The following is a 23,406-nucleotide window of genomic DNA, read 5'->3' on the forward strand; positions in this document are numbered from 1 at the left end:
ATTACCATTATATTAGATATATAGTTAATTAACACGTTGACACTATTTAATTAGTTAATGCCTTCACATAATTTAGCATTACATAAAGAGACGTGAGACGGGGTGGATGCACTAATGGGCCAGGTGCCTTATAGGGTGGACTGTGGAGAGTATTGTGAAATTGGGCCGGCCCAATCGGAGACCGTAATTTCTGAGTGGCCAAGGCAAATAATAAACGCCTAATTTACCGACATATCAACTATATATATATATATACATCTAAATAGTTGGGAATCAAGAGGCTTTACTTGTATTGATATATCAATTGTAAATGTATAAATAAGACTTGACTTCGCTACTCATCCGGTAGAAATAGGGTAATGGGTTAGTTGGTTAAATCACAATAAATTATAATTTATATCAATAAATTGTGAATTTAATTTTTTATCTTAACCTGTAAAATAAAGTCTTCACTTATTATTTATCTTCTTTATTGAAATTGAGGGCACAAACAATGAATTTAAGATAATGGTTTGCACCAAAAAAGTACTAAGCGCTTGTTTGATTGTATTTATTTTTTATAAAAAATATTTATTTTTTATTTAAATTTTAATTTTTATAGTATTTGAATACAATTATTTTTTTTGAGAAATTAAGTTCCATTTTCGTTCAAGCTCTTTTATCGCTTTTGCTGGAAATGGTTAAGTTTTCCCGGGGGGGGGTTTACATTTCCGGTGTTTTACATTTCGAGGGAATTCCGCACCGCGCGCACAGCACCGTCCACCTCGATTTCTCTAGGGTTTCCTCTCCCATTCGAGCCGGCTTCGTCCCCTTCCTCTTCGTCGCCATCCACCGCCGAAGTCGAGCCCCTACTCGGGCTTCGTCGCCATCTCCGACTTCCTGTGAGTCGCCATCCACCGCCGAAGAAGACCATCTCCGACTTCCTGTGACTCGCCATCCACCGCCGTCCATCTTCGACTTGGGCTTCGTCGTCATCTCCACAAAAGACCAGCTCTGACTTCGTTTTCATCGCCATCTCCGCAGAAGACCATCTTCGATTTCGAGTTTCACACCACCAGCGCATCTTCATCTTCTTCCACGGTAAGGTTTCCGTCCTCGTTCTGTACTTATTTCTGTAGATCCGGCCAGCGATCTTGGTATTCGTCCACCGATCATGGTTTGTCTCTCTGTTTCAGTGAGCGATCTCGGTCTTCGACCATCGATCTGGAGTCTTCGTCCACTGGAAGCGATCTTGTTCTCTTTCAGCGAGTGATCTTGGTCTCTGTTTCAGCGAGCGATATTCGTGTTCGTCATCTCCGCCAAAGTCGACCTCCGATTCCGACTTGCAGACCGCCGTTCATCCTCGTCGCCATCTTCGTCCACGGTAAGCTTTCGTCGCCATCTTGGGCAATTTTTGTTCTAAAAATTTATAATACAGAAAACTTCTCATTTATATATAGATGTTTAGGGTTGCTTAAACATCTATACAACCCTAAACATCTATATATAAATGTTTAAGGTTCTCATTAGGGTACCATCTTGGTCTCCGTTTAGGGTTTTCATTATTGGATTCAATTGAGGTAAAAAAAACTACGTCCCTTTTCCTCCACATGACTTGACTCTGTTGATTTCCACTCCCGTGTCTATCTATCTATCTATCTATCTAATCTATCTATATATGTATTTTCAAACATAATTGATTGATGAGTTGATTATTGAATTAATTGATTGAAAGTATTATTGAATTAGTTTCAGAAATTGTTACCAAAACATTTGGTGTGTGTTATCCTACAAGCGTGCTTCCTCTACTAATTTAATTAAGAGCCCTTTGTCTACCAAGATGAAGGGAAAAATAGTTTGCTAGCTTCACACCTCATTCTCCTCAAAACAATGGTAGCTTCAAACCTCATTCTCCTCGAAACAACATCATCTAAAAAACTAGAAAAACCACCTGAAAGGATAGCTAGTGAACTGTGAACGTGATAACATCTAAACAGTTTGGAACTTGATTATGTAACTAGAAAAATTATACAAGTGTGTACTTAATGTCTTCTACATATTTTCTAAATTGCCATTGAAAGTTTTGTCTTGATTAGGCAGTCTATAGATCAAAAAGTAGAATCTCAGGATACAATCTCAATGGGCAACAATAAAATGATCTTTCAGTTCAATAAGGCCAACTTCAATTACTCAAGAGATTTTGTGACATACTAAACGATGCTAGGAACCTTCTAACTTTTTGAACTTCTATTTATACCTAACATGTGTCTAAACCATAAAAGGACTGTTATATTCTTATCTAGCAAGCCCCAAACTTCCTTCTCTCTCCAACATGTATAATCCCTAATTAAAATACCAGAAGTCATCTCTCCTACACCATTTTGAACCCCAAAACTTCTCCATAGGGTGGTAAACCATAACACTATGCTATATGTACTGTGTCGCCCATAGGACAATTGAGAAAGAAAAACATACCTTGTTGACATTTGATATAAACAATAATATTTTAAGATTTTATATAACTAAATAATTACATTTATTAAAAGATTCATCTCTGCCCAATTTTATTGCATACACAAAGATACCAGTATCCAACCAACTCTCAAATACATCTCAGGTTAATTGTTGATTGAATAAACATATTGTTCTATGCATGTAAAACATAATGCACTTGGTACAAATCTCTTCTTTTCTTTTCCTTCTTATTCCCTTGGGGAAATGTGAAAGGATGGCAGGAGTGATAATTCCTAGATGTGAAAATCCTGTACATAAATCCTAGACACCGTCAGTTCCTGTTAAATTAGGTTAGATTTAGAGGGAGAAAAGAAAGAAAGAAAACCCTTACATATCAGATAAAACCTAAAAACAAAATCTAACCCAATTAAGTCCCGAGAGGAAGAAACAAATAAAACCTGAAACAATAGCTCTGCCTTCTCGCGTAGATATAATTTATTTACAAACAAGAGGTTTCAAGTTCAACAAGCATAAATCCAAATTCATACATCCGAAAGAGAATTAAACATAGCATGGATCAAAACATGTGCGTGCGTGCGTACTTGCACAAAAAAAAACCTACAAAATTAAAGCCAGAAGAATCCCGTCAAAATTAAACCCAGACTGAATAAAAAAGACGAGATCGGAATCAAATGTACCTGAAAATGAAGTTAGCAGATTAGGGACATAGAAGTAGAAAGATAGCGGGAGAGAGAGAGAGAAAACAAACACGCGGTCCTATGTTTGCTCTCTCCAATCGCATTTGGGAGCTCGAAAGTTGCGCTGCTTCGTTGATTTTGTGTGGGTCTGCTGACAAACACGCGGTCCTACATTGATTTCGAGCTCCCAGACGCAATTGGAGAGAGCAAACGTAGGACCGCGTGTTTGTTCTCTCTTTCTCTCTCCCACAATCTTTCTACTTCTATGTCCCTGATTTGCTAACTTCATTTCCAGGTACATTTGATTTCGATCTCGTCTTTTTGATCCGGTCTGGGTTTAATTTTGACGGGATTCTTCTGGCTTTAATTTCGTAGGTTTTTTTGGTTCAAGTATGCGCGCATGTTTTGATCCATGCTATGTTTAATTCTCTTTCGGATGTATGAATTTGGATTTATGCTTGTTGAACTTGAAACCTCTTGTTTGTAAATAAATTATATCTACGTGAGAAGGCGGAGCTATTGTTTTGGGTTTTATTTGTTTCTTATTCTCGGGACTTAATTGGGTTAGATTTTGTTTTTAGGTTTTATCTTATATGTAAGGGTTTTCTTTCTTTCTTTTCTCCCTCTAAATCTAACCTAATTTAACAGGAACTGACGGTGTCTAGGATTTATGTACAGGATTTTCACATCTAGAAATTATCACTCCTACCATCCTTTCACATTTCCCCAAGGGAATAAGAAGGAAAAGAAGAGATCTGTACCAAGTGCATTATGTTTTACATGCATAGAACAATATGTTTATTCAGTCAACAATTAACTTGGGATGTATTTGAGAGTTGGTTGGATACTGGTATCTTTGTGTATGCGGTAAAATTGGGTAGAGATGAATCTTTTAATAAATGTAATTATTTAGTTATATAAAATCTTAAAATATTACTGTTTATATCAAATGTCAACAAGGTATGTTTTTCTTTCTTAATTGTCCTATGGGCGACACAGTACATATAGCATAGTGTTATGGTTTACCACCCTATGGAGAAGTTTTGGGGTTCAAAATGGTGTAGGAGAGATGACTTCTGGTATTTTAATTAGGGATTATACATGTTGGAGAGAGAAGGAAGTTTGGGGCTTGCTAGATAAGAATATAACAGTCCTTTTATGGTTTAGACACATGTTAGGTATAAATAGAAGTTCAAAAAGTTAGAAGGTTCCTAGCATCATTTAGTATGTCACAAAATCTCTTGAGTAATTGAAGCTTATTGAACTGAAAGATCATTTTATTGTTGCCCATTGAGATTGTATCCTGAGATTCTTCTTTTTGATCTATGGACTGTCTAATCAAGACAAAACTTTCAGTGGCAATTTAGAAAATATGTAGAAGACAGTAAGTACACACTTGTCTAATTTTTCTAGTTACATAATCAAGTTTCGAACTGTTTAGATGTTATCACGTTCACAGTTCACTAGCTATCCTTTCAGATGGTTTTTCTAGTTTTTTAGATGATGTTGTTTTGTGGAGAATGAGGTTTGAAGCTAGCGAACTATTTTTCCCTTCATCTTGGTAGACAAAGGGCTCTTAATTAAATTAGTAGAGGAAGCATGCTTGTAGAAAAAGATGCAAACTGTCCTGATTTATTCAACTAAATGAACCTTTGTTTACTGGTTGAGATGAATCTTGTTCTGCCATTGTCCTTTATGAAGGGTCGTAATTTTATCTTGTCTGTACTGTCTTTGATAGGTTATGATATATCACGAAAAGGTATAGTGGATACCAATCCATGGATGAGTCACCCATGCAAGAACACCAACTCCATGTCCTCAAATGAAGCTTATCAATTTTTAATTGCTCAAACATTTCTTGTTCTTATTAAAATGAGGGAAAGTCTTGGTAGCAATGGTAAGATTGCTATTTCATGATTGGAAGGTTATGTTTTGAGTTGTGTAACCTCTTTGCAAAGCAAAGGTATGGCTGCTTTTAAAAATGACCCTTCCTTTCGCTCACAAAATGAGAAACTTGTGCACTAAAGATGCCCTTTTTGAGGACATACAGAACAATTAGATCACTTAAATTGTTTCTTCACAATTTCTTAGTGGTCTTATTATTTTTAATTTATTGCTTCTATCATTAGCTAAAAAGGAAGTTTTATTTCATGATTGGAAGGTTATGTTTTGAGTTGTGTAACCTCTTTGCAAAGCAAAGGTATGGCTGCTTTTAAAAATGACCCTTCCTTTCGCTCACAAAATGAGAAACCTTGTGCACTAAAGATGCCCTTTTGAGGACATATAGAACAATTAGATCACTTAAATTTTTTCTTCACAATTTCTTAGTGGTCTTATTATTTTTAATTTATTGCTTCTATCATTAGCTAAAAAAGAAGTTTTATTGGATAGCTATAAAGCCACATTTGTTGTTTAATTTAGAATATTAGCCAATTAAATACCAATATATGCAAAATAATCATAACTAAGATAAATAGATTACAATGGATGTTTGGCTAACCATATAAGAAAAGATAAAAATAGTAATGAGATGATATGTAATGTTAGAGTTGAATTTGACTGAGGGAAATTCTCCTTTGAATTGAGGAGAATTGGGGGAAGAAAATAGAGAGAATTGAGAGGGAGAGAGAAGTAGAGAGAATTAGGTAGGAGAATTGGATTGTTATATTCTCAACATGATCCAAAGGAGCGGCATTAGTTGTGATTTACATTGATTCGACTCAGGAAAGGCGCCAAATGCAAACTCACGTTCAAATGTTTGCAAGTTATTTGAAATTGAAATAGGCCTAATTGCCTAACAAATTCTTACCTAACAAACCTGCTCATTACAACCATTGTCCCATGACAATTTCCCCCCTCGCCCGAAAACTTCTTGCCCTCAAGAAGTTCAAAGTAACCTGGCCACCACTACCAATATACAATCTTTACCCTCAAATCTTAGTAGTCCTTCCACAAAATCCATCGATCTATTGGACCAAGCTTGGGTTGGGGTAGGTAGGGGTTGGTGTAGCCCAGGGGTAGCTACCGTTTCGTGCTTACATCTTCTATAGGTGTCACACTTCATAACATAATCAATCACCCACTTTAATTTTGGCTAATAGAAAAGTTGTTTAACCCAGTGGTAAGTATTCTACATACCTGAATGGCCCCCCAAAGGTGATCCATGCAAAGTCTATAAGATTTTCTCCTTTATTGTCTCACCATCTCCAATAACCAACCTTCCCTAATATCTCAATAGCCCATTACTCAAAGTAAACCTCGGTCTGGTATCTAGGTTTAAGATGAGTTGCTCCAGTAAATTCTTGGACCATTCATCTTGCTCATAGCTGGCAGTAATGTCTCGATACCAATCAGGAGTAATAGAGGTAAATCGACGCCAGGGTCCCTTCTTTTATACACCGAGATAGGGCATCTGCCGCCTTATTCTCTCTTCCCCTTCGATATTGGATGACATAGTCTAATCCCATCAACTTCGTCATTCCCTTTTTCTGGAAGTGTGTATGCAACCTTTGCTGCAAGAGGAATTTTAAACTTTCATGATCAATCTTGATGATGAATTAACCCCCTTCCAAGTAGTGTCTTCATTTATCAACCACAATCAAGACTGCTAGCAGCTCTTATCATTCACTCAACCCTCGATGTCATGGACTTGGGGCTTGACTAATGAATGCCAATGGCCTCCCTTCTTGTGTAAGCACTGCCCTCGGCCCTATATTACTTGCATCCGTTTCTAGGGTAAATGGTTTAGCGAAATCCGATCGATCGAGAGTTGGTACTTCACTCATGGCCTGCTTAAGTCGTCCAAAGGCCGCCTCTACCTTATCATTCTAGGAGAACCCCTCATTCTCCAATTGATCCGTTAGGGGCTTGCCGATCACCTCGTAATGCCTCACAAATCTTCGATAGTACCCGATCAAGCCCAAAAATCCCCTCAGGACCTTCACATTTGTAGGTCTTGGCCATGTTGTCATAGCAGCCACCTTTGAATAAGTGCTCACCCTAGCAATGGATATCACATGCCCTAGGTACTCCACTTGTGGTTGTGCGAAGGCACACTTAGATTTCTTGATAAACAACTAGTTGAATCTAAGGACCTCTAGGTGGTTTTTTAAGTGGTCTAGGTGTTGCTGAAAGGAAGGGTTATAAGGGCTATATACTAGGATGTCATCAAAGAGAACAAGAATGAATCTCCGAAGGTATGGTTCATCAACGCTTAGAATGTGGTAGGGGCATTAGTGAGGCCAAAAGGCATCACCACGAATTCGTAATGCCCTTGGTGAGTGGTGAAGGCAGTTTTACGTATATCATCAAGATTCATGCGGATTTGATGGTACCCTGATCTTAGTCCAGTTTAGTGAAAACAATGGCATGTTTTAGTTCATCTAATAAGTCTTCAATTATAGGGATAGGAAACTTATTTTTGATAGTGTGGGTGTTTAGTTGGCGGTAATCAATACAAAAACGCCAGCTACCATCTTTTTTCTTAATAAGGAGTATAGGTGAGGCATAAGGGCTTTGACTTGGTCTAATGATGGACTTTGTCAATAGGTCCTTTATCAATCTTTCAATTTCTGCTTTTTGAGTGGGAGGGTATCGATCGGCTCTGGCGTTAATTGGTTCGATATTAGGTTTAAGAGTAATGGAATGGTAATGGTGTATGTGGGGTGGAAGTGAACTAGGTTCTTCGAATATGTCCTTAAATTCAAACAGGAGTTTATTAAGCAAATTGAGTTCATGTACCACCCATTGATGCAGAGACTGACTGTTGAGGGGTGTCTTCCCTTCTTCATCCTGCTCTTGCTCCTCTCCACTTTGCTCAATTGCATGGATTGAGAAGAGTTAAGCCACCTGAGTCCACTTTGTCTTCAAAATTTTCTGCAACTTCTTGCCATATATCATTTTGCACACCCTTGTTTCTAGACTACCTGTAAGAGTCATCCTCCTGCATTCCTTCTCAAACGTGACCTCCATTTTATTAAAGTAAAAGCTAATGGGGCTCACTCCTTTCATCCAGTCCACTCCGAGGACTATATCACATCCTCCCAATTTGAGCATCCTTAAATCCACCTCTAATGTTTCTTCATGCATCTTCCAGCAAAATCCCACTCAAACCGATCTGCACATCACCTTGTGACCATTTGCCACAATCACTAATAACGATTGAGTCCCTGTTAGCTCACACTTCAATTTCTTAGCAGTCCCTTTGTCTAGGAAGCTATGGGTGCTTCCACTATCTATTAGCATCATTGGTTTAATGTCCCGAGCCTTACCTTCCACCTAATAAACTTACTGTTGGTTAACCCTTTAAGGGCGTAGAGTGAGATCTCCACATTTTCATCCCCTTCCCCTTCTATTTGAATGTTAGCCCCTTCATCAACTTCCTTTGTTTCTTCATCTCCTTCTAATAATAGGAGTTGTCTTCGGCATTGATGCCTCGGAGTGTACCTATCCCCACAACGAAAGCACAACCTTGATTGCCTCCTCTATTTTGCCATCTTCTCGGTGGTTATGGGGATGGGAACAATAGTTGTAGGCTGCTCACCCCTTTTCCTCCCTGGTTATCTCTTCCTCCTTCTCTACCCATTCCCTTGTTGCCATACTAAAGGGCTCCAACGTTCATATCGCTCGTCTGCCATCTCTGCTTTCTCATCAATGCTTCCATCTATAACTCCTGTAGCCTAGCACATTTGACTACTTGTTTGATAGTTTTAGGTTGTAGAATCTTCATAGTGGGCCTCAACTCTTCACTCAACCCACTCACAAAATTGGAAACAAAGTAGCCCTCAGTAAGGTGTGGATTCAAAATCAACATAAGCTACTTAAGCTCTTCAAACCTTAACTAATATGATTGAATTGATTCCTCCTGACGCAATTTGTTAAACTCCTCCACAATGTCCATCATGTTTCGGCCACCAAATCGTTCACATAGATCTTCCTCAAATTTCGCCTAACGACACCCTTCCTTAGCTCCTATCCATCCTTGGAACCAAGTGTCTCCGGCATCATTGAGGTAAGTAGTGGTGAGAGTCACACGCTGTTGTTCAGGAACATTTATAGACACTAAACATCCTCTCACATCGGCATACCCACCATCTCGGATTCACAACGTCAAACATAGGAACTCCAATTGGCCACTACTCTTATCTAATACCAGTTTTCTCTGTTTGTTTTATTCCCCTTTTTTTCTTTCTCCTCCAAGGCCTTTTCTTCTTCCTTCTTAGGTTTCCAAGATCAATCCTAGGCATAATTTGGCCCAAAATTTCAATAGAGGTAACCAGATCAGCTTCATAGATTCCAAACTCAAATATGTGAGTGCTTGATGGAAGAGCAGACTGAAGTTGCAGAAGGTGTTTGCCCCTAGGCAAGCCTTTAACCTGAAAGAAAGTTGAAAGAGGCAAAGGGAAGACATATTCTATCTTGGATGGATCATTAGCTGACTTAATTTCTACTCGAAGATGTGAATGTAGCTCATTAATTGTCTTCCCTTCAATGTGACCATTCAAAATTGTCAATTCCGGCTGCTCAAATATCAAAAAGTCCAGATCCTTAATGTCCTCATATCCAACCTTTACACTGAGAGACTGAGGAGATGCATGCTCAATTCTAGTGTTTTTGAGGTCACCCTTTTTCCACTACTTTCATTGTATGGGTTGTATTAGGAAAGAGTCCTCTGAGATGATAATTTCTTGATGAATTTGTTACTGCTTCCTCATAAAAGCCTTTTGACTTTGACCAGGCTTCAATTGAAATGCCTTCTTTTGGCTGGCCAAACAAGAGAGGAACTATACCCATAGCACTGTAAGCAACATGTGCGGCTTGGAACATGATTTCCTGGCCCTGCCCTGAGCCAAGGTTAATTGCTTGCACAGGAGGTGAGAAAGAATACTCCTTCAAAAGAGAATGGAGATAGAAACTCCCAGGGAACAAGTCATCAAAGAGGTAACTTCCATCAACACTAGTTAGAGTATTGTTTCTGTAACCATCTTCACTATTCAAGGACAGAAGGGAGAGGTTCTTTTGAATCTTCTTTGAAAAGAATACGTACAAAAATCTTACCAAGCTTTTGACAAGAAAAGGAGTGAGGTTCAACGGGTTTCACATGATAACCAGGCTTTGATGCCTCAATTTTGTAATTTATATCATTGTATAGAGGTCCCCCAACAAATAAACCACCTGCCCTTGTCGTAGTTTCAAGAGCTAAATCACCCTTTGCATTTGCTATCCTATCAACCTGTTCGTTATAGATTTCCTTTGGATAATGCCATTCACCACCAATATCATCATTGATGTTACAATCCTTCTCCTTGATAATTCAGTCTAAATTAAAATACTCCTTGTAGCTTCTGCCTAAATCAGAATACTTCTTCTGCTCAACATCGAAGGTGAGCAATGAATCTAATTCCCGCCAACTTGACTTCTCCTTTGGTTGTTCCATTTTAGGAATTCCCCTTTGTTAAAACTCTTGTGATAATCATCGAAGAATTCAACTAGAAAATTGTAGTAATACTTCTTAGTTAGTATCATCGCAAACTCTTGCAACTGCTCGTGTATCATATGATTGAATTCCTTACTAGATTCATGTATCATACTGCTTGTAGCCTTTGACTGAATTGATTATCCAACTTTTCCCATGCTTGATTCTTTTAGCCAAACTCCTCATGTTGTCCGCCTCTAACTAAAAATGCAACATTCTTCTGCTGCAATTGCGATCTCATTTGTTTCATGTGTGCACTACTCCCCATGGCCTCACAAGCAGGACATCCCTCTAAAAATGCAACATCCTTCTACTGCAATTGAGATTCTCTCGACTTCATCTTGATGTCATCCTCTATCAAAATTCAAATAGCTAGTGGAATTGCCAATCAAGGATCAGCTCTGGCTGATTCTACTGAGGATTGAACAACTGCTATTATCTGTTGGAATTGAGTAATGATCGTTGACAACGCCTATAAACTCGCTACTCAATCAAAGCTGATTTATGCATAGAATCAGTCGCACGTTACAACAACTTGATTGGCCTTCAGGAGTTGCCTAGGGCTACCAATTCTCCTGATCCACCTACTGCAATAATTCTCTATACTTGTAGGAATCTTTGTTAGACTCACCTGGCCTGCTCACCTTCAAAGTCGACTAGAATTTCTGGCCAACTGCTTTGTTACAGTCACTGTAAGTCGCCTCCTTGTAGGTCGCCCTATGGAATGGCTTCACCATTCAATCGAAAATCTCCGTTGGGAGTTAACAACAGAGGAGTATCCTTCCCCCGTCGGAATTTTGCTAGATCGTCGAAATTCACTAATGGAATCGCCTGGGCTGCTCGCCTCCTTTGATCAATTGTGATGCAACCAACAAAATTCTTTGAAATTGATAATTGATGGTTGCAATAAACTATTAATTGGTTACCAAATTTGCTGAAACTGCTTCACCCTTCCACTTCGAGCAGCAAACGGCTCGATCCAACCCGCAGAGAGTCGTTGGCTCTGCTGTAAACTTTCAAGAATCCAATTAACTCTGTTGACTTAGTTGCACTGAATCGCCAAAATCTCCTATGGAATTAGCTTTGTTGCATTGCGGCTATGAATCGCCCACCCGCTTCGACTACGCCACTCTTATCTGCCTTCAATTTCGGAATCGCAACTGTAACGACTCGAAAAAATAGCAGCGAATCAACCTGCTGCTCCACCTTCAATAGTCGAACTTTTTGTGTTTCTCCCACAACCGAGGTCGCCTTCCTTGATCGAACAACACTTTTGAATTTTTCAAGCTGAGAGCCACTCCTCTGTCAGACTAACTAGAATTGAATTCGCTTCGCTCCACCAAACATTCATACCTATTGTAATTGATTGACTCAGTTGTTCAATCAATTCTACTCCTTCTGGTTTCCGTAGTCATCTTCAAACTCTGAGAACCAACCTTCTTGCATTGGCAGTAGGTCGAACAACAGTCGTCAATTTCCGTTGGAAATTAATCAACAAGAAAACTGCCTAGGAACGATGCTCTAATACCAAGGTTCATGACAAGTTTAAGAGATAATTGGGGAGGAATTGAGAGAGTTGGATCTGAAGAAATGGAGGAAAATTAAGGAAGAACAGCACAGAGAGGGAGATTAGGAAAAACTGAGAGAAAGAGAGGGAAATTAAGAGAGAGATTAAAGGGAATTTGGAGGGAGATTGAGAGGATTCAAGAGAGGGAAATGAAAGTATTCATTACCAATTCAAACATAACCTCTCATCCTCAGCTGTGGCTTATATAGCCTACAGCCTCCCACATGCACCCAATACAAAAACAACCTAACTGCCTATTAGCTAAGGACAAAGCCTTATAATAGAAAACAAGAAAAGAAAATTACAATTATTATATAATGCATGTAAACTCCTACTATTATATTTACTAATCTATTATTGGGGTCATGACAACTCTTACTTGATTGTTGCTCGTAAACATCCTCATGAACAATCGCATTTGATCCTTAACAAGTTGTGTTGCTCTTAACTTTCTTCACGCCACTGCTCCATGGCTCCATCAATTCTTCTCTCCTCCACTGACTCCATACTTCCCATTCTGATCTGCATGTCAGCCACTGTTGCTGTCACCTGTTGAAGTTGTGCCTCCATTTGCTTCATGCAGGTGCCTTCGGCCATGGTGAGGAAGAAGGATAATCTCTGCCCAAGATTGTGCTTTGATACCAAAATGTCAGAGTTGAATTTGACCGAGGGAAATTCTCCTTTGAATTTAGGATAATTGGGGGAAAATGAGGGAAGGAAATAGAGAGAATTGAGAGGGAGAGAGAAGTAGAGAGAATTAGGTGAGAGAATTGGTTTGTTCTATTCTCAGCATGATCCAAAGGAGCAGCATCAATTGTAATTTATATTGAGCCGAGTCGGGAAAGGCGCCAAATGCAGCCTCATGTTCAAATGTTTACAAGTTATTTGAAATTGAAATAGGCCTAACTGCCTAACCGAAATTTCCACCTACCAAACCCGCCAATTACAACCATTGTCCCATGACATGTAATAAGGGTGAAGTGACAATTATTGAGATTTGATTTGTGCCTCATAAATAAGATGGTTTGAACATGTGATGAATGAGATGAATGGATGAAATGAAGTTGTAGCAAAAAAAAAAGTAGAGAAAGACCAAAATAGACTCGGTGGAAAATCCTTAAATACACATTATATAATGGCTTTACAAAGGATATGGCTAGTGGACATCTAAATTTATGTAGCCAGCCCCACCTATTGGAATTGAGGCTTGTGATTGTTGTTGTTGCATTGCTTCTATCATTCTTGACTTAAATCGTTTTTTCACATCTTTTTTCTCCTTTCATTAACATCTTATCTTTCTCAACACAATGTTATCCAATTGAGAATACCTTGTTTTTGCATTTTCTCGAGTTTCAAAGAAATGGTGTCTAATCCAAATAACACAACCTCTTAATGCAATTTTACAATTATTACACCTCTAGTGGTATTTTTTATTTTCACATTCTTCCTTTTACTAATCTCATCTAGAAAGAAAAAGTTCTTCACTTGATGCACCTTCCACAGTTGCATAGAGAGAAAGGTTTGGATGTCAGAGATTTTAGGGAGAACAACATACTTTTATTGTCTCTATAAGAAGATCTGGGAGGTTGACTTGTTTCATCTTAAGCCTTAGATATGGAATTGAGGAGATAAGTTTTGAAGAGGTCCATCTTATAAAAAGTGGCTGTTTTGAGAACTGAGAATGAGAAGCTATGATACCATGTTGTGTACATGAAACCTAGATGGGCAAGTGAAATAGTTGGATTTCAGAGATTATTCATTCGTGTACTCTTTGGCATTTTATGTAAGTGATTGTTGATGCTTGTTTGCACCCTGATTGTATGAAAAGTCTTTGACTTGTGTTGTCTTGTGAGTCATCAACAACTTTAGGCTTTTAGTTCCCATTTTGGGAACCCCCAAGGGCTATGAAATGGGTCTTACTCATGCCTACTAGAGGGAAAGCATTTCATTTTTCTTTGCTTTTTATTTCAGTCTTATTCGATGTTAATTGCTATACTATCTTGCTCCTGTTAGATAGGGTTCTCAATGGGTTTGTCTAGCTCTTTGAATAATTTTCTTTTATTAGCCCCCTAGAGCTGTAATTTTGTCATGTCATAGTTTGCTCAGGGGTAACTATTTTGTTCTTGTTATATATTTGTGTTTTATAGTATGATACTATTCTTTGAGTATAAATCTGTATATTTTAATGTATCTTACATGTATAACAGATTACTTCTCACTACTTGAAAACAAGACAACCATACACAATTTGTATAACCATTCAACTGGGGCGTAGCTCTGACTTCTATAGAACAAGAACAACACAAGCCTTTGCCTTCTACGAAAGGTTAGGAAAAACATAATTGTTTCTTCGTTTATACAATGGCATGAAAAGGTGACTTAAATTTCATGCTTTAGTGGCAACTTGGTCTAACATTCTTTACCGTGAACTTTGGCTTATATCTAGTTACACTCGGTATATAGGGAATGTACATACAAATGTTCTTGTTAGCACGCTTCCATGTACATGCAGTGAATCTGCATACTGCTGGGCCATCTTGAACCTGACTGATCAAACCCTGGAATTTTAACACCCTTGCCCCTGAGGGGTAGCAATTCATGTTCACAGTTGTTGATCTAGGAATATGATAGCAAACAGGTCCACCCAAAACACATTTAATAAACAGGTTGTGACCCATGTAACCCATTTCATAAATAGGTTATGCCACTTCAGTAATTCAACAATTATAGTTAGCTGAATAACTAATCTTACAAAAGACTAATTCAAGTATCTAAATCCAATTACATAGCTTAAATAAAAAAAAAAAACTATATAGTTCATCCAAGTAAAATGATAGAACCAATGATAACTAACATCAATGATCAATCATATAGAAAAATTCAAAATAATTCATGTCAACCATTAAATTCCAAACTGTATTCCTAACTCAAAAGGCCAAAGTCCAATATGCATTTCCAACTACATAAGCATGGAAGTAGCCTTTAAGTTCCAACTTACAAGCAAAATTCAAAGTCAAAACCGAACCCTACCTATAACAAATGAATATAAAATAAAATAATGATAACAACGTAACAAGTCTTAATCCCACTAGGTGGGGTCCATTACATGAATTCTAGCTTGCTAATCCTCTTTATCTATGACATCATCTTTTGTAAGGTTGTTATAACCCATGTTGTGCTTTAGAGTTTTCTATCAAGTTTTATTTTGGTCTTCAACTACCTCTTTTGCTATGAAAATCTTTTATTTAATTTACTCTCTTTAAAGGAACATCCATTGGCCTTTCTCCCACACAACCAAACTATCTTATTTGCATCTTACACATCTTAGCCTCAATAGGAATCACTTCGACTTTATTATGGATAGCTTTCATTCTTTTTTTTTTTTGGTAGGATTGCACATTAACCAATTACTTCCTTGTCTTAGTTATCTTCATATTTTACACATATCAATGTTTCTCTGCACAATATTTTTTGCAATGCAATAAAGTTGGTCTTATAGTCATCCAATAGAACTTTGTAGCCTTAAAGAAATTTCTCAATTGCATAAGTTGTGAGAAACACTTCTACTTTTTAATCATATTGACTTAATTATGCAAATAATTGTCTTCTTGACCAATTGATCCAATATATCTAAATTGGCTTTTTATTTTTTTGTGGTATGCCTTGATCTTTTAAGTCTTACAATAACATCATTCATGCTTCTATCTTTTATCACTTACATTCATATACTGAATTTTTAATCTACTCAACTTGAATCCCCTGGATTCTAAGCTATTTGTTATACTTCAAGCTTCATATTGAGGGTTTTTTTTTTTTTTCCTTTTTTGGTCTCATCCGTTAAGTCAATATCATAACATATACCATGTTAGCTCTTGGAGGTGCTTATTGGAATAAAGACATGAAGACTTAGTGCATATTTCGTGTAATCCATTTGTAATTGAAAAGCGTTGGTATCTCTTCCATAAGTTTGAACACATATTTTTGCTCTATGACAGTTGAATTTAATAACCTATATATAAGCAACTTGGACTCCACTCTACTCTAACTTCTTTATACTTGAGAACTTTATCACAAATTTTTTATTAATCTATAAATGTCATGAAAATTTTCATCTCTAGACATTTCCATCAGGTGCCTTTACATGGAGATAGCTCCCATTGTTGACATATCAGGCACAAAACCAATCCAATTTTTAGACACCTAGGTTTCTCTTGACTTTTGTTTAATCACCCTCTTCAAAAGTTTTATTGTGCTCAGCTTGATCTTTCTGTAATTTCCACAATTTTCCTTTGTTCCTGTACATGGTAATTAGAGTGCTCTTTCCTCATTTGACTAGCATTATCTTTGATTGAAGTATCACACAAAATAGTTTTGTTAACCATAAATGCCTTCATTTCCCATGCATTTGGTGTTTATTGAGATATTATTTGGTCCAATTGCATTACTGTTTTTCATTTTCTTTAGTTGCTTGGTTTTCTTTTTTCAGACAAATATGTTTATAAAACATATAATTTCTATCTTTTTTAAAATTACTAAGATATCCCAACCTAATATTTATTTGTCCACATTCATTGAGTAGTTTTGAGAAATACTGCTTCCATCTCTTTTTGATTTCCCCTGCAGCAACTAGTACCTACCGACTGGTCTTTGTATTTTACGTACTTGACTTGGCTCAAATTTCTTGGTCTTCTTTTGTTTTATTGTACTTATATGTATATGTATATGTATATGTATATGTATATATATATATCTCTTTCTATATTTCTTGCCAATTAGTTGTACAATTTTTCTTAAGACTTTGATATTGCCTCACTAATAGCCTTCTTTACTTATTTTTTAGCAAAATATACATCAAAAGTCTCTCATTAGGGCATGTATGCAAAGTTTAATAACAAAATATTAGAGCAATAAAGTTTTGACAAAAAAATCAAATTCATATTAACATATCATTTAATTTAAATTATCAATATAAAGTACTTGAGTAATACAACTTAGAGTTAATAGGAATTCTTATATTTCATCTAGTTTTGCAGGCATTGAGTTTAGCACTGGATTAAAGGAAGATCACTATTGTTGATATCCAAATTTATGATATCTTCTAGAAGTTTTTTCAAACTTGCTTCTTGCAGATTCTGCACTAAAAAACAGCAAGTTTCAATATGTTTGATAATTTTTTAAAAGAAGCATAACAAACTGCTGTTGTTAAAGAATGATAAAAGATATTATTTGTCTTTATACAACCAATCTCCTGAACTAATTAGTACATCAATAGTATCGAGCTTAAGAGCACTTAGACAAATCCATCCTCACACTAAAGGCAGTCTTTGAGGCAACTGTAAAAATTCATCCTCACGCTACGTCATGGATGCAAGTTTCAAATATCGAAAGCGATGCCCTTTCAATACATTAGAACATCCAATTGAGTTGTGTCAGGCATATTTGTTCTTCTTTGTAAAATCTCTAATTGTGACTTTTTATCCACTAGTAACAGACTTATTTTCGAAAGTGTAAAATTACTATCATATAATGACGGAATTTTGATATTGTATTCAAATTAAATAATAATAGAATGACTACCATAGGTCAAAAGATAATTACTTGCATAACAACCTTTGTTTTCACGCAAAGATCTTTTGCATCTCGTATAAAGATGCATGCATTTTTGGTCTTACAAGGCATGAAGAGTAAGAAAATGGTCCATAAGCTTGATTTCTTCTTGCAAACTCATCAAATATAAAAAAAAAAAATCTTTTTAACATTCAAAAGTTCGGTAGAATTTGAACATTCATAAAGCTTTTAATAACTAAACTCAATGAAATTAAGATTTTAATGAAGATCCAAGATTCTTGCAATGGTGAAGATAACACTAGATTCCTTCTGTTATTTCTCAAATTCAGAAAGCATTCTTTGGTTTTTTTTTTGGCTATGGTCTACTGTACTCATCCTTGGTGTCTTCCCTTGTTTAAAGTCAAATAAACCATAACTTTTGATGATAGCATAAATTTGTGCCGGTATAATTTGTTCTCCAGAAAATCACTTTTTCATTATTTTGAACATTTTATTCAGTAACATGCTGAATATCTAATATTGGACTGCACATTTTTGTGCTATTTTATTTTAATTTTGGTTTGGGATAAGTGTCAGGTTATTATGGCAAAAGTCAGCAAGGTTCATCAGAAGTCTAATTCTCGATGTCGTAAGGTTGCCTCAGATTCCTTATCATCTCATTTGTCGAAGGTTTTGAAAAATGTGCACCAAAAGAAGAAGGGTTCAAAAGTATTGAAGAAGAAAGAGTGGGAGAACGCAACTTGCTCAGTTTGTATGGAATACCCTCACAATTCTGTTCTGCTCCTTTGCTCTTCTTACAACAATGGTTGCCGCCCTTATATGTGTGCCACTAGTGATCGCTATTCCAACTGTCTTGAGCAGTACAAGAAAGCTTACACTAAAGTTACTTCAGTCCAGATGTCAGAACCATCTCATGAATCCATAGATCACTTGTTTTTTAGTCCAGGGTTAGGCTGTCCTAATGAAAAGAGGGAAGTACCAGAGCTTTTGTGTCCACTTTGCCGAGGTCAGGTGAAAGGTTGGACAGTTGTGGAACCAGCACGCAAGTATTTTAATACTAAGAGGAGGACCTGTGCACAAGATAACTGCTCATTTGTTGGAACTTACAAAGAACTGAGGAAGCATGCAAGGGTAGAGCATCCATTGGCACGCCCAAGAGAAGTGGACCCTTCACTAGCAGAGAAATGGAAACGGCTTGAGCATGAGAGAGAGCGAGATGATGTGATCAGTACTATCAGATCATCTATGCCAGGGGCAATTGTAATTGGTGATTATGTAATAGAGACGAACAATCGTTTCTTTCCTGGGGGCTACAATATGGGTGACTATCTGGGTGATGCTATTGTCAGGTTTGAATCATTTGGTGGAGGCAGGAATGGTCATGTCAACTCGGACGAGTTGTTTGGGGGTGGTTATCACTTGTGGGATGAGGAGGATGATGTCGAGATGGATCGTGATGGCCTTGTACCTGCCTCTGTTCGTTTTGATGATAATTATACCTCCCGCTTCACCCGCTACCGCAGCAGGTTCTTGTCAAGGAGGATGAGGCGACGGCGGAGGCGCGGAGCAACAAATGGAGGTAGATAATTTTCATAACTAAAATTAGAAGACAAGAAGTACTGAGTCCAGGATTTCACCTAATCTACAAATATGTTAAGTTTGGCATTTATTTTTTATGTTACTGCTGGGTAAAGCATGCCATGGAAAGTGCAACTGGATCGCTACAAAACCTTCTGACCTTTGGATCAAATAGGCAGCTCCGCATTTGGATCTGCTCACCAATGCCATTAGTTCATACAGTGAAGCAAATCTTGAACATTCCTCCCTGTTGTTTTAGTGTTTGGGTTTGTGAATTATCTTAGTTTAGGAACAGTTGACTGGCTTTCTCATAGATTAGCTGTCATTTCGTTACATATGCACAGTGGTCATTCAAACAGGACATGGTAGGCAGTCTTTTAACATCCATATTTGAACATATTTGCGTTGCATGGTTTTCCTCTAATGGGTTCTTCCTGTACAGCTTGACTGATATTGGGGAGTGAATTTTCTTTCCAGCTGTGAAAATTGATATTTGATTATGATGCTTGGATTACTCTTATTTGAGGATTATGATTGAGTGGGTTGATGATCATAATTTTGGGCTCAAACAGATGATTTGATCTGTGAAGTTGGTGTATGTTCTATTTTAGGGAATATTACACTCAAAAACTGAGGTTTCGTATAAATATAGAAAGTATTATCGTTTGTGAGAAATTACAGTGACTAGTTCTATTGTATATAGTCATTAGATTACCCTTGAGGTTGGATTTGCATCTCGTGGAATATCCCTGAATTTTATAATACTAGGCAGATTTCTTAACAAATATTTAGAACGGAATGGTGCACATTGTAATTTAGTGCAATTCTGAGGGAGGTTGAATGTAATTTACTTTTATCTCATGGTATGATTATTGCTAAAGAAAGTCACATTTGGTGGACCCAACAGGCATTGGTTCAAAAAGTTTTTGGGGCCATAGATGAGATGGGTGGGAAGGGGACCCATCTTCATCATGAGAAGTGCAATTAAGACCCTGGGCCAATGCTTATGGGCCATGGGCTGACAGTGGTCGTCCAATCTTAGCCAAAAGCCCATTTCAGCCCAACTAGTTCCACACTATTCTTGTGTGTCCCCAAAAATCTAAAAGAAAACCTGATGATATTTCTCTAAAATAGTATTTTCCTCACAATCTTTCTAGAAAAATCAGACACCGCCCAGCATTTTCAAGAAAATTATAGCTGTGTAAAGTCTTTCAATAATTAATTAGAGGTACTGGAAACAAAGGAGGAGGATGGATGGAAATGGTTGGGTCATTGTCTCCTTTTTGGCAGCCTCATGTTGCAAGTGATGGAGACCATTCTCAAGACCAATGGCCACATTTCAATATTTCCTTTTGCTTTCTCTTTCTCTTTCTCTTTCTCTTCTTTTCTTTTCCATGGAACAGCTTATATATATATATATATATATTGAACAGGCCAAAACCACTTTAGCTCACATAGTGTTAGGCATTGAGCTTCCCTACCACAATGTGAAAAGAATATAATAAAATAAAAATATAAAACAAGAATATCATGAACAACACTCCTAACACAACAAGGGCCATTTTAGGGGAAAATGTTTTATTATTGTCAAAATTGTTCACTTATAAGTATACCCTGATCATATTTACTAGATATTAGCATAAGCATGTGCACTAAGTAAACACACAATTTATGAAATTTTAATTATAGAGAATACCACTATAACCTTCTACCCATCCTTTAGGGTATATGATTTTTTTTTTTAATAAAACACTACCTTTAGTTGAATTTTTTTTATTTATATAGTTCCATTTGTTAACATTATCTTATAAAAAATATTTATTTGTATATTAATATATATATATATATATATGTGTGAGCGTGTGTGTGGAAGTGTTTGTATGAGTAATAATGGTGGGTGGGCTTTGTCTGCCTATGGACAGGCCTCATGTTGGACAATGCCTTAGCCTTTTGGCCAACTGCCAACATACCTATTTATGTACATTTTAGGGTCCCATGAACTTATGGTAGGCTACTTGGCCACTTGGATCCATCGTGGTCGGTTCGGGTTTAGTAAATCTGTTTTTGCCTTTGTCGGTTGCAACAATATAAGATTAATTATTTTTGAAAGGTTTTTCCATTTTTTGTTTTAAGGGCACGTGCCATGTATTTAATGCACTTTCATTATTTATTATATCTTAATCCATAAAATCATAACACACAATTGAAGTGTACTTAATTGAGGAATATTTATTACACTTTAATTATGTGTCTTGATGTAATTACTTAAGATATATCAATTAAAATGTATTAAATATCCCTTATTTAGTGTCTTTAAGGCACATTATAAGAAATTAAAGTTTTAAAGTTTATTTTATAAATATCAAAATAACATCGTTTTAAAGTTTAGTTAATTTGATTTTTCTAACTAAAAAATTGAATCGAAAATCAAAGATCAAACTTTTGAAAAAAAAATTTAACCAAACTAAACCAATACGAGAAAAAAACTGAAATTTTGCTCCCTTAATTGAAATGAACATTAATATATAAATAAAAATATTATATTAGATTTTGGTATATGAATATTCATAAATTAAAAAAAAAAAAAGGTCCATGAAAGTGATGATTGCATTCCAATGGATAAGTACATTAATCCCACAAAATTAGTGATATGTTTTCGAAGTGACAAACGCATTCCAATGGAGTTAGAAAATTCATGGGCGGGGGTGCAATGCCCTTTTTAGTAACTTGGAAAGATTCACACACACTACCATAAGCTACTTATAGTTTAATCAAATCGTACATACAAGTCAAAATTGTCCAAAATATCACAAACACCCATATTATTTGTTTTTGGAGAATTGGGAAAGATTGTTTTTTTTATCCATACTCATTCTTTTGAATAATAAAATAGGATATATAATTTGTCTACAGGGTATAAGTTAAGTGATCGGGTAATATGTTGATGCTAATTTGATGGGTCGGGAGTTTAAGTTATACCTGTGATTTATCTTTTTTGGTGTAACCAAGTGCATGACCATCAAGAATTACGTAAAAGCAGCCATCCCACGTAAGATATGTAATTTTAAAAATAAAATATTATTAAGTTAAAATTAGATCAAATTTATTTATTTTTTTTATCATCTTCCAACCTACAGTAAATCAATAAATGAGAAGTTTGTCTCACTGCTTCTTGTGCTGCTGTGACATGACTTTGTTCACAGGTCACAGAAACCTTGGGGAAAACATTGGCCACTCTTATCAATGGAGAACAATGTGAATTAAGACAAGACACATTCACCTTCACGGGGACATGTCTGTCCTCCAAATTAATTTCATGTTTTGTCAAATGAATGCTGCTCTTAACTATCTCAAGATGCTGCTGCTGCTGCGCTGTTCCTTGGGACTTTGTCCTTCACACCTAGTATTATTATATGTACAGTTTTTTCAAAAGTAATACTCTTTACATAATAAGGATTGATATCACCCAGATTGAACTTGAATTCTAGACAAAAATATAATTATAATCCCTTCAATTAGAGTAATGTTAGGAGACATGTGTCACATCTTTATTCGAAGATATAATAGATAAAGGAGATAATAACCCACGATCTCCTCAACTTTCTTCAATAAGAATTCATGACTCTTAACGTTATTCCTTCAATTAACTTGTATTAAGATTAAGATTTTAATATAATTGTATCGCATTTAATACTCATTCGATTGTTAGAAAGAAAATGCATTAACTAAAAATGAGAAAAATTGTGAAGTATAAAAATAAATGCTATGACCTTTCAAAACATAAAATATTAAATCATATTTAATTATAATATTAAAATTAAAAAAATAATATTTTCAAAAACCTAACGGCATATTCTCTTGAAATGCACCAATCAATCCCAAGAAGATCCAAACATAGTTGTTTAGTGAAATGCCACCTTTCCAAGACAAATGTCAATGGAAGCACAAATAGCCTCCAAATGGCTGCCAAACAGACAGCTAGCTACTTGTTTACTAGGCCCTGTAGCTGTCTGTCCCAAAAACTTGACAAAGAAAGAGGTTGCTAAGTCTGAAACAAAAAGTTACCAAAATGGTTCCAGGTTAACTAA

The 23,406-nt window shown here is 36.4% G+C and overlaps 1 protein-coding gene across 8 annotated transcripts; it reads left to right on the forward strand.

Annotated features, from left to right (window-relative positions):
• The first annotated feature begins 696 nt into the window (after positions 1–696).
• Positions 697–19,836, forward strand: LOC127800435 (uncharacterized). Of its 8 annotated transcripts, XM_052335040.1 has the most exons (5): positions 697–1,080; positions 1,176–1,363; positions 4,870–4,890; positions 14,380–14,498; positions 18,317–19,836. In XM_052335040.1, exon 5 carries the CDS (start codon positions 18,323–18,325, stop codon positions 19,325–19,327), a length of 1,005 nt encoding a protein of 334 aa, XP_052191000.1. In that variant the 5' UTR covers positions 697–1,080; positions 1,176–1,363; positions 4,870–4,890; positions 14,380–14,498; positions 18,317–18,322; the 3' UTR covers positions 19,328–19,836. The 8 variants fall into 8 exon arrangements, with proteins under 8 accessions (XP_052191000.1, XP_052190997.1, XP_052191001.1 ...); XM_052335037.1 differs by lacking the exon at positions 14,380–14,498; XM_052335041.1 differs by lacking the exon at positions 4,870–4,890 and having other exon boundaries at positions 12,756–14,498.
• Positions 19,837–23,406: the final 3,570 nt, after the last annotated feature.

Source organism: Diospyros lotus, chromosome 4, assembly GCF_014633365.1.
Source record: "Diospyros lotus cultivar Yz01 chromosome 4, ASM1463336v1, whole genome shotgun sequence".
NCBI classification, from domain to species: Eukaryota; Viridiplantae; Streptophyta; class Magnoliopsida; order Ericales; family Ebenaceae; genus Diospyros; species Diospyros lotus.